Source organism: Chironomus tepperi, unplaced genomic scaffold (genome assembly GCF_022539635.2).
Source record: "Chironomus tepperi strain 1889 unplaced genomic scaffold, CSIRO-AGI_Ctep_v1 contig_128, whole genome shotgun sequence".
NCBI lineage: Eukaryota > Metazoa > Arthropoda > Insecta > Diptera > Chironomidae > Chironomus > Chironomus tepperi.
Genome location: NW_027226250.1, coordinates 623,688 through 636,709, shown reverse-complemented (window position 1 = coordinate 636,709; position 13,022 = coordinate 623,688). Strand labels below are relative to the sequence as shown.

The window sequence follows — 13,022 nt, the reverse complement described above, 5'->3', positions numbered from 1 at the left end:
TGTCTGTTTTGAGAAGAAAATTTTGAGGAATGATGAAAAAACTAACTGACTGAGTAAGTTTGCTCAGATGTTTCTAACCTAGCATGTGTGTACATAAATTTGTTTTGTTGATGAACATGAAAGTCATCATTTAATGTTTAAAAGTATATTCCACAATTATTTATTGTTAATTTAGAGCGGCAACGGTGCAAAAAATAATAAATTAAATTTTTTTAACGTTTATGATAAAGATCACATATATCTATCAAAATATAAAGTGACTGAAGTCAGTCGTGGTGCGAAAGATATACGCTGCCATATCGTTGTAACAATTTGCCTCGTTCAGCCCACACGACACAAAGATTCACAGTGTCAAACCATTAAAATCTTTTTCGTAAAAAATTGATCATTCTCGTGTATGATTCCCTGTGTTTATATGTAGGTATGTATATATATACTATTTTGCGCGTTGTCACTTAAATAAATTAAAGAAATGGCTCTCATGGTGGCAGAGAAATATCTTAAAAGCTATGTCTTCTCTGGGTCATTTTGGTGATAAATTTTGATTTCCCTTACTTCTTTAATATTTCAATAATCATTTTCTTCTCTCTTGTTACATTCCTCCAGTTTTGTGTTTTATTAGGGGAACGTTCATAAATTAGGTAACGCTAAAAATAGCATTAGATCCTCCTCATGGCATCTTGGTGAGTCGAGGTGGCTTGATGGCGGAATGGTTTCTTACAGAGATTCAAAACAGGTACCTGTCACAGGCAAAAACCGTACAATTTCATGATAATTTGTATGGTTTTGTAAGAAAACCCAACTCTGGTTTTGTACTTCGGTACCTAATTATTGTGTATTAACCTAATATCAACCAAGCGGTCTTGGGTTTCAGATTCCTCAGAGGAATCTTGTCGTTACTCACAGGTTGCTCAACATTGCTTATGATCTATTATTTATAGTGGGATCCTAATTTCTTGCAAGCTCTGCAAATTGTAAGGACTAGAGTACATCATAGAGCTGATCTATTCCCTGCAATGTACCCAGTTATAATTAATGTGCTTCTTAACTAGAATGGTTCAAGTATTGATACAAAGAGCTGGTCAGGAAGACATTAATCGGGAAGTCCTCAAACGGAATAATGGCTGTATAGGTCGTCACATGCTTCGAAAGCGAAACATTAGAGATAGTGTCGTAAATGGGATCTAAACACAAACTTGTTTCACATCGCTTGGATGGAATCCACAAGGATAAAGACGCCCTGGTGCTCCAAAAGCAACTTCACATCTATCTGACTCTGTCACCTAGTTTGTACAAATTCTCTGTCCGCTCGTTGAGCTGACATTCTATCATGACTGTTCTGCGTCATGTAGCATTTGGAGCTCCTTGGGGAGTCTTTTCCCTTGTGGATTACAACCAAGAGCGGTAGAACAAACTTGTATTTCTGTCCAAGCATTAACATTCTCACTTAAAAGCATTAACGTTCACACTGAGAAGCATTGACATCCCCTCATACATTTTAAGTGTTACATAACTTCCGAACGTTCCCTAAAATGACTTTAATATTATTTTGTTTATGAATTAAACAGAGAAGAAAATTTGTTAAAAAAAAGTCAAAATTAATCAGAAAGAATGAAAAAATGCTTACACTTAATGATATATAGTATGAGGGGAAATAAGAGAGAAAAACGATATGGAATTCTTAATCTCTCAAACGCGTGAATAAAATTAATTGTTTTGTAAATACAGAAGAAAAAAAAAGATTTCTTCTTGCTCATGTCTGTTACTAAATGAAGCAACACGAGAGATTTTTCCTTCTAAAATCTTATTATTAATTAATTTTCTCTTTAATCTTAGACTTTTAAGTCATTGATCGGCTTATGGGCGAAAAAAAAAAGCTTTTATGGAAATGATGTTAAGTTATTTTATTTTTATATCGCCTTAAAAGTGTCAAATTGAAGACTTTCTACGCTCGTGCCGAAATGTCACGAAAACAATTCCGTAAGAGTGCGAAAATGGCTATAATAATCATTAAAACATGCCTGAGATTTTGAACCTAATTTGAATTTTTAAATTTTTTCATAAAATTAATTTGGAATTTTTATATCCTTTTGACGGTTTTCAATATTTGATGGGCTTGTCACACAGCTCCTAATTGTACTGGATGAGAAAATGAATAGTGTTCCATAGCTTCGCTTAAATATTAATCTTTTGCTGGATGTTTTTTTGAATGTGATTTGGTGGGGTAGTGGTTTCGTTTTATAAGACTGAATTGATGCTCATCGAATCAGTAACCAGGGGTTCGAGACTCAGTAAAGGTATAAATTTTCATTTGCCATTTTTCGAATCAAATTTACGGGAAATGCAGCTTACTGTTTCCTTTTGTAGGCAGAAACGTAATCAAAGGAGTGGTTCTGATTCCACTGTAAACTGTAGGTAGACTGAGTGCAGAGGGTTGGCACGCTTTCACTCATTGACATATTATCAGACACAAATCGAGCTTATGTTGTGTATTTCGATACTAGGGTTGTCCTAAATTATTTCTTACCCAGGAGCAAATCTAAGCTTTTGAGATTTAACCCATCGACCTTACATTCCTTTCTGAACAAAAACTTAAATTTGGTAGGGGTTTTCGAGACAAATACCCCAAAACCACCATTAAAATTTTATTCAAAACCCCCAAAAAATTAGGGTACGTCACTGTGCCTACCTTATGATGACAAACTCAAAACATCTCATTTTCAATAAAATTCGCCTTATCCTTGAGAAAGACCAATGATAATTTTTCATTGTAAATTGACATTTTCCTTGGAAAATCATGTCCTTGGGGAAAGCAAAACATTTCATCGTGAAAACTATTTGATGATGTTTTGTTTTGAAATAAAATTCAGTTCATTCACATTTCGTTGATTTGTTTCAATGATAATAGCAGTTGATTTATTTCATGTCTTAATTCCTATTTTTAGCAAAAATGCTTTATCGCCCAAGTAAAAAATTGAGGAAAATTTTCAAAAGAAATTCTACTAAATCATCAAAAAAAGATCGTTAATATTATCGCATTATAGAGCTACAACATGATCTTTTATGCTCAATGACAACTGTTTTAAATACCATAAAATACTTTGTGTATACGACAATCATTTAAAGCGCATCGTTTGATGGGATTAAAGCTTTTTCCACGGTTATAAAAAATTTCTTATTTTAATTCCAAAACAAATGGTAAATTAATCCATATTATGTGTGGTTCATGTGTGTTATAAATAAAATTTTCTTTCTTTTTTTATATGCGGGCATCAAAAAAGAGCTCTTTATTATAAATATTTCATTTTCTAGATTAAGTCTCAAATGTTGGAGACAGAGTTGCCATGCAGGTAGGAATAATTATTGAAAAATCGCCGAATCACGGCTTCTATAGGTTGTCCTTTCAGCAGGTTGTTATCGCCGATTATCTCCCAGGTTTTCACCTTCCACTTCCCCACGTTGCCATCTCTAATCGATGACTCGTACCCCAAGCTGCCATCCTCCGCCGATGAATCGTTTTTCAGGTTGCCAGCTTCATCATGATTCGTACTCCAGGTTGCCAACCTTCGCTGATGAATCGGACCCCAGGTTTCACCTTCCGCTGATGACTCATACCCATGTTGTCACCTTTCGATGAATCTCTTCCCAGGTTGCACCTTCCGCATGGTTGTACCTTCCGCCAAATTCCGCCGATGAGCCCTTCTAACGTTTTTAACTTCCACCGATGACTCGTACTCTAGATTGTTTCTCGCAGGATGGTCATCTTGCAAAAGTTTATAATTTTCTAGAAAGTGGTATTGACTACAGAAGCCGTGATTCGACCATCTGCAGAAGATGATCATCTGTTGAAGGAACCATCTGAAAAGGGCGGCCATTTGTGGATGTAGCCATATGCAGCAGGTGACACCCCGTGAAAGGGGTCACTGGTGGAAGGTGATGGTCGACAACCTAAGCAAAACCCGACATTTATCAACTCTGCTTGAAGTTTCATTTTTTTCACTTTTATCATCTCTATTCTTTGTATTTGTATGAAAATTTATTGAACGACTTCTTTGCATATCAGAAAATTTAATAAAATTTTAAGATGCCTTAAATACTGAAATGTAAAATAAATTTATTTTTTTTTGTTCCATTACATTAAAAGAGCGCGATGATCACACAAAACAAAAAAGAAATGTGCGCGGTTCTTATATTTAAGTGAGAAGAAAAATGGCATATTAAACAGACGAGAAGTGCTTCAGATGTGTCGGTCGATCCACACAATATTCACTCTTAAATGGCTATTAATGTAAAGAATATCCCATCCGAAAATCAATGTTCCCTGCTCTTTTCGGTCGGCTTTTATTCCTTTTATCTTTTCATTCTTTCTTTATTCTCTTTTCCTTTTTTTCCACATTTAATTTATATTTTTTGCATCGATTTTCACACTTTAAAGTCGACGAGCAAAGAGAGACAGATCGAGTGAGAGAAGTGAAAAGAACAAAATAAAAAGTTCTTGATTTCATGCAGGCTTTTTCGTGCATTCAATTCTTTTTTTTCTTTCTCCTTCTTCTCTTTGTGCCCTTTTATGCGATGTTGCATGTATTTCTTCTCTTTTAAGGCACATATACAATTTTAGATAGGATTTTTTTTTGGTTTTCAAAACATCTTGCAAGTTTGAAAGCCAACCCGAGCAGTACTATGCGATAAACTGCATTACTCGACTTAAAGAAGGACAGTTCTGCCAAGGTATCGTCAGGTCTGTACGGAACCTTACTAACTTTACATCCTTGGTGAAGACACACGAGGGCCCCCATTGCTGCATTTACAGTTCATTGAAAGCTGGATTTGTCTTTAGCTAACTTCGACCAGCTTCTAGTTCCCAGCATTTTTGCATCGTTGTTCACACAGTAATCCCATGAGCTCTTGGGTCTACTTCGTTAACGGTTTCCATTCAGAAAGTCAGCAGAGTACGGAACCTTCCCCTAGAGAAAAAGTATACTTCTCCAAAACATAGCTAATGTGGGACTCAAACCCACGTCCTACGATTTACAGTCGCTTGCCCTTATCACTGAGCAGCCGGGATTTTTAGGGAGCGCAGCACAAAGCACACTCAAACCTTCATTCTTCATCTAATGCTTATTGTTCAGCTTTTCGTTGTTTTATTGAACCAGATCACAAATCCAACAAGTTCAACTTTACGTCTTTTTGTAATTCACTTCATTTATGTTGCTCGGGTTAATAGATGTATTACTCACAAAGCGGCTATTGGTTCAAGACCCAGGTGTTTTAATTTGAATCAAATGTTTCAGTTAGCAATTAATGACTTCAGCAGTTTTGCTTTCCCCCAACACTGTACGCTGCATGAATCAGGGTATATCAATGTAATGTATTTAGTCATATCTTGTGAGTCGCGAATTACATAAACCGAGTTGGAGTGACTAGAACAGCGAAAAAGCACTCGAATTCAACTAGACTTTCCCTAGGATCGAACCCTGGACCTTTGAGTAGACTTCCCGACTTCCTAACCAACTAGACCATTGCTGCTTTTTCGCTGTCAGAGTAGCCCTACGTTTGAGTGACAAAACCATCCTAGCAAGTACACAGCTTAAAGAGACTAAACTGAAACAATTTCCTACAAATTCTCTTTTCAAAATACAAAAGAAAAGACACTCAAAAGTATTTCTTTGAGGCTGTAAAAAGCTGAAAAAATAAGCCAGAATGCAACAATAAGGATACATTTGGTGATGATGAAGCATAACGATTCACATAAATTATGTTAGTGAAGCATAACCGATTCTCGTGCATGAGAGACAAAAATTACGAAGTGAACCACAAAAGAACAGAAACAGAATGTAATGTTGTATGAAGAGAAAAAAAAAGCGTGAATTATTGCAACTGCGACTGCCTGTTGCAAGCCATCGTTTTTACTTCTTTTCTTACTTCTCTCATTTTCTGTTCATTCTTTTGCATAAAAAAGGAGAAAAATTATTTTTAGTATGCACACAAACACAAAGTCGAGTTCAAAATATGAGTCTGCAGATTGTGCATATAGTCAACAACATAATGAATGTGTATTGCGATGCGAGCAGAGATATACCGACTCATGAATAGATGAATATTTTAAATTTCCCTTCGTTTACTTCTTCTTCTCTCATTTCCATTTCTTTCTCCTATAGAGTCTATTAAAGTTGATGTTGTTGTTGCTGTTTGCTGGCTGAAATAACAGGATGAGAAATGCACAGCATCGTGCACATATGGAAATATTGCTACGTTCTGAGGAATTTACATGTAGGGCAATAGCGAAAACTGTAGGAGAATATTCGATTAAAAATCGTGTCATTAGCACATTTAAAGTTTTAGAGGCTTTAAATTAGATGTCTTAATGTCATATGGATTTTAAGTCTACTAAAAATGGGGATTTTTATGAGCAACTTTTGATTTTTGTGATTTGACAGTCTGATTTAAAATATTAAATGTATTAAAGTATTTTGTGGACCTAGACTGATTGTCTATTTACTTCATTTGATTATCATATGAATTATTGTGATCTATGCCCTCTCTTAGATGACATCTGGAGCTAGTTTCGAGACAGATTGTAAGTCGCAGTGCCTCCAGCTCATTTGGCTGGATCCTTTAAGGCTTAAATATCTTTAGTTCCAAGATGATGGAATTGGGGGGTATAAAAGGAGGAGGTGTGTATGCATCTCTTTCTTGCTCTCTTTTTGGTGGCACATTACAGCTAAATGGCAATTCCAAAGTTGATTCCCAATCTAAGTGACATCTAAGTAGACGTGATATGGCTACGATTTAGATGCCATGACTGATGTTTGTCAATCGAGGATTCCTTTTAAAATTAGAGACGACTTAAGACAAAAACTCAAAAACAACTCCAACATTCAAAATTTCACTCAAAAAAGTTCTGTCAACAATACTGGCGAGACTTATCACTAGCTTTCAATACCAAGTCTAATACTTTCTCTAACGCACGTTTCAAAAGCACATATTTATAAAACTGAGTTAATTTGATTTGAGTTTGATGTAATTTGAATTCTAGTGCTATGTAGAATCTTTAACAATTCATTGCTATCCATGCCCTATGTCAGTGATGGGTAACCTTTTTTGGGACATTCCTTGATGGGATATACGCACATGGTATTCAGCTCATGGTATTTCCAAAATTTGTTAGCAGCACATAGGTTATCCACCAATGCCCTATGCGAATCCATATTAATCCCAAGAAATGCGCACTAATCTCATCATTATTTAATCCAATAAAATTTCCTTAAAAATCATCTTGTTTTGCTTTTTTCACGTTTCTCGATCTATTGTATCACAAATATGCTAATGAGAATGGATATCATCACAGTTTTTTTTATACAACCTCGAAAGGCCGAAAATTTAAATTTTTAATTGTTTTCTAAGAAGCAAAAACGCGTATAGCTAATCAAGTATTTTTACAAGACATAAACGCACGTGTTCGCAAAATGTAAAAAAATAAAATATCAACAGTATTATCATCATCATCATCATTGTTCTTTGGTTTAATGCTTCGTAAGAATCTTCTCTCATTACATTGATACTCATCATAAAAAAACAAGGCAATATATAGAAGGTGAAGTCAGAAACTGTAAAATTTGATTTGCCAGATCACACCAAAAGAGAGAAGGAAAAAATAAAACGATAAAAAATTACGTTATAGTGCATCATCACCGCATGATTCCTTCATTTCATCTCATCATCCTACACATGACTTTCTTGAGAGTAAAAAAAATATTATGAAGAAGGTTTTAAGATATAAAAAATATATTTTTTTTTTTGGAAACATTTGGACAGTAAAATTGGGTAAATTTCATAAAACACCCGAACAGCACAGCTTGTTCGCTAGGGTACACACTCCTTACCTACTTCTGAAGGCGTACTGGGTAAGACTTCTGAAGGCGCACTGGGTAAGACTTCTGAAGGTGCTCTGGGTAAGACTTCTGAAGGTGCACTGAGTAAGACTTCTGAAGGCGCACTGGGTAAGACTTCTGAAGGCGCACTGGGTAAGACTTCTGAAGGCGCACTGGGTAAGACTTCTGAAGGCGCACTGGGTAAGACTTCTGAAGGCGCACTGGGTAAGACTTCTGAAGGCGCACTGGGTAAGACTTCTGAAGGCGCACTGGATAAGACTTCTGAATGTGCCCAGGGTAAGACTTTTGAATTCGCCTCGGGTAAATTACCTTCATGACACCAAAACGGCTAATTTTGACGATTTGTCGCATTGTGTCGCTCGGAACAATCATTAAATTTAACGAATCCAATAGTTTAATGGTGCTGTTGATTGTAATTTTTGGACTCGAAATAGCAAATTTTATTTGAATTCTAATCGGAAATCTGGATATAAGCCATGATATCATATTATAATAATAGTAAAGTAGCTTCAGATATTTGCATCAATAAAAATCCATTTGAATAGCAGCTGATCATATGATAGAGTTTTTATAGCATCCAACAAAATTAGAGTGATCATTACTGAATGACTGACTGCTCATATGGGAGGCAGGCTTTTGTTTGTCATATCAAAATGTAAATAAATTTAATTAAGCTTTTGAGAAGTCATCACACATTAAAATTGATAATCTTATCAATTTAATTACTTATTTACCCTAAATGTGTGACCAAATAAACTTTGAACTATTCTGAACTGCATGATAATCTTTACACGCAGGTAATTTGTAAGTTCTCAGACTTAGTTCTTCTGTGGTTCAGTCAAAAGGTTAACATAAAAATTCAATCAAAGGAATCTCTTTTTTTTCAGCAAACATTTGAATGCATATTCATGATGTACTATCGTTAATTGGAAAAACATGTTACAATTTTTACTCTCCCTTATTCACATAATCACCATGATCATCAACAGCAACAGCAAAAAGAGAAGAAAAACCAAAAAAAAAATCTTTTTTCCTTACTCGATGTCTCACACGAGACATAAATCTTGAATACACACATAGACCTTCGATGATCATCATATACATTTAAACATCAATACATATTTTTACTATACAGCCACATAAAGTATTTTATTCTATAGATTATGGTCCGAGAATTCATTTCATTTTTTTTTTTTATTTTTCTTCGCCTTTAAAATCAGATTTGAAAGAGAAAAAAAAAGAAATATTAAGAAAGACAAGACAAAAGCAGAGAGAAGAATCAAAAATATAAAGGAGAAAGTGTGAAATGATCTGGAATTGTTGGGGGATAGTGAGCGCATTTAAAATAGTTCAAGATAACTATTGATATAAGTCATCTGATGGTCAGGATACATCGATTTTCATTTGAATTGGTACAAGTTTCGCATGGCAGCCAAATGACGGCCACATGGCATCCAAATAACAATTTTTATGGCAAATATCATAAAAAATTGCCACTTGCACTTCATATGATAGTCAATTGGCTGCCATGAATAATTTAAGCCGATTATCATGATCGATGACTATCCTAGTAACACAAATGAAAATGCTTCATTTAGACTCCATTATGGATACTCTTATTGGCACTTTTTGGAATTGATATACTTACTTGCTTCACTTACTTCTTACAGATCAATTGCGAACCACTATTTTCCTTACTTACTTATTTACTTACTTCGTTGGTCGTATCGATCAATTGTGGTGCATGACCTCCCACAGATATCGTCTGAAGCTGTTTTCCACTCGATTTATATTTGAAATCTCTTAAATTCATGGAGCTACATATCTTTAGATTTTTGCACTTTCTTTAAAGTACATAATGAGAAGATATCCACTTGACCTTCGGTCAGTTTATTAAAATTCCAAAGAATAAGGTCAGGTAATTTCCAAAAATTTAAAATCATGTGAATTTATTTCCTTACACTCCTTGAAAAATAAAGAGGTGTATTTGCTGAGCAGGTGTAAAAAGAGGAATTAAAACTTCTAGGTAACAAACAGGTTTTATTGATTTAAATTTCTTTTTTAAATTTCTACCTAAATTTCTAAGTTAGACTCGGAAACTAGTCACCAAAATAAATAATTCAGTCCTGAAAGATCTAGAGCTTCGTGTTATATGCGTCTAAGTGCTAATGAAAGTTTCAGGGCTCGCCAAGCCACAGCACTCAATCTTTGAATTACACTTTATTTCAGTGAGATCAGAGCCATTCTTTTGACGGCATTACTGCCTGTAGCCTTCAAATGGAGACTGTGAGTCGTGTTTCCACAGTCACAGATCAATTGAGATCCATGATTTCCCTTAGATATCACATAAAACCTGCAATATCGGTTGACTATCATTTGCTACTTCCCGAATCTAAATGCAATACTTTCACGATCGGCAGCTTCTTTACATGAGTTCTTTGGCATGGGACACATTTTGTCATCTACGAAGTTTGTTCTTTAAGGCCTTACTTCTACAGGTCTTCTGCCCATCGAAAGCCTGCTTCTTTTAACACGCTTTACATTGTCGTTTATGATTCGAAAAAGAACATGTGAAAAATTTATCCGGTCGAGTCTCGAACCCATGATCGCAGCATTGGTATTGCAATACGTGTGTACCGAAATACTAAACCATTTCGCCACCAAACCACCTCGACTCTAGTGATCAATCAGATATTAATTTTCTTTAACTAGTTATAACGTACTTGAGTACTTGAATAACTTGAGTTTCAATTTTTAAAACAGACAAAGTGAACTGAATAAGATTTATCTAGTTCTTAATAAAGAGCAAACTGCTTGAAAAAATTAAAAACAAACTGATTGAGTGAGGATCTATTCTTTACAATTTTTTTTTTTCTTTTCTTTTGCTGCTAAGAACCTACACTCTACAGTACAAGTTTAACTTATGTGTTGGTGTATATTTGAGCAATTCAACACTATGTATTATTTATGAATGTGTGAATTCTCTCAAAATTCTCTCAATCTCTCGCTCACAAAAAAATAAGTCGAAAAAAGAACTCAGAGATCATGTTGAAAGTAAATCGCATTTATTTAGTCTTATGAGAGTGACTCGTGATTAAAGACGTGAAAATTTTTACGTCTCGAAATATTTAAAAAAAAAGTTTCTTTTGTTCATATTTATTTGAATAAAAATATACAGAACATTCATAAATAATTTATTATCGTGAGGACATCCGAAGAAGTGTCTAAGGTGTTATAAAAAATTTAATTAAGGGACAAAGGAACTGCCCTCAGGAGAATATGACTATATTTTCATATGTTATCATTCAAAAAGTATTAGTTTAAAGTGAGAAGCAGAACAATAAATATTTCAGTAAAAGTCGGAAATTGTTAAAGGACAGACGTTAATACAAAGAAGAACAAAGTGCCAAAAAGTGTCTTATCGCACCTCTCGTAGCGCGTAATTTGTGGCAAAAATTAAAAAAAAAAAATAGAGTAAAAGTTGTTACAAAAATAAAAAAAGAAACACACATCGTCAGCAGTCAGCATCAAACATAGATAATTTTAAAAATTTTTCTTCTCTCATGTCTTCAATAAAAGGCCTTTTTTAAGATGTCTGTGGAAATATAAATTTAGATTTTTTTTCTCTTCAAATTCGTTGTGTAAAACTTTATATTTTTTTTTTGTACTATACATGCAATCGCTGTCAAGTATTCTCTGAGACATGCTAGAAACTCATATGATTTAGATACAAAATATATAAATATATTGAGATTAAGTTGGAGTCTAATGAAAACAAACGACTAAGTGATATGTGATGTTTATTTCGATAATCCTCTACATAAATTAAAAATCTTGTGTGTGTGTCGAGCTTGAGAAATCTTGAGAGGAAATAGCAAATTCTAGACAAATCAAAGTGCTTCAATGCTGATTTACATGTGAGAAAATTTTCGGTGCATAACAAACTTGAAATTTTGTAAACAAGATTGAACCTTACAACGTGATTGTATAATAATAAATATTGAACAAGATGTGATACAATTGTGGTGCTGCTCATGACTCGGAATCATTTAAATTGACAATCAAAAATAAAAGTTTTGTGCCAAGTGGATATTTGATTCTATCCACTTAAAATAAAATAATAAATATATATATTTTGAAGACAATAAGAGACGGACACAAAGAGAAGTTTAATAATGGAAAATATGGATCAGATTCAACTTCAACCGCAGCAATCAGATCAGCAAAAAAAGGCGAAAAATAAACGAAATCGTAACTTTGACTTGCTGAGTAGTGCTGAAATGCCAAGAGTTAGGAGAAAAACTAAAGGGCAATCAGACATGGCGCCGAGAAACAGAAAGAAGAAGGCACATGGTAAATAATAAATTTTTTGTTTTGTTTCTTTATTTTCGAGAATGGAGAAAAAAAAGAGAAATTTTTTTTTTATTTATTTTATTAAAAAAAAAAGTATAAAAAAGCGATATATTGAGAATAAATTTTCTGATGCTCGATGCTCTCTTTAGTGTATGCTGCAAAACATATTAAAACAGCATAAACCTTTCCTTTAACATTTATTATTTTTCACATTATGATTTCTTGTGAGCCGCAACAGTTTCTTTTATTTTTGTTATTCTTTCAATAATTTCATTCCATCCTTGCTGCTGCATTGATATGATCAGCAGTTTTTTTTTTTTTGGAATACATTGGCAAAAAGAGTCTCCTTTTCGTTTTCGTTACTATATATTCCATATTTGAAAGAGTAAAAAGACTCAAAGAGACAAGAGAATAAAGCATAAGTAAAGGAATAAGAAAAAGTGCTCATAAATAGATCTGCAATACGATAAAATGTATGTTACTTGCGTCTATAGAAAAATATAAGTAATAATAACAGCCATAAGAATTGTGGCAACATAGAATTGAAGAAGAATCAACAATTTATGATATTGTGGATTATGTACCATCCATACCTGCATCCAATTTTAAATTCATTAGAATATTCCCGCATTTAAATGTTCTATTCTTTCTCGAAAATTTAATTAAGCATTCATGATAAAACTTCTCATTTTTATGTTTCCCGTTCAATGGATTTTCCATGAAAAAAAATTTCGTGCTTTCCTTTTCAACACACTTCAAATTTTATGCTGATGTTAA

General features: G+C 33.9%; 1 protein-coding gene across 2 annotated transcripts in view; it reads left to right on the top strand.

Moving 5' to 3' along the window:
* The window catches only part of tkv (serine/threonine receptor kinase thickveins), a 97,015-nt gene that overhangs the window by 62,662 nt on the left and 21,331 nt on the right, over nt 1-13,022 (top strand). The window contains exon 1 of one of the 2 annotated variants that reach the window (XM_070636393.1): nt 10,963-12,245. The exons of the other annotated variant lie outside the window; for it this stretch is intronic. Within the exon in view, the coding sequence (XP_070492494.1) occupies nt 12,068-12,245 (178 nt within the window). The 5' untranslated portion in view covers nt 10,963-12,067. Of the gene's footprint in view, nt 1-10,962; nt 12,246-13,022 lie in introns of those variants that run through there. 2 annotated transcript variants of the gene reach the window in all.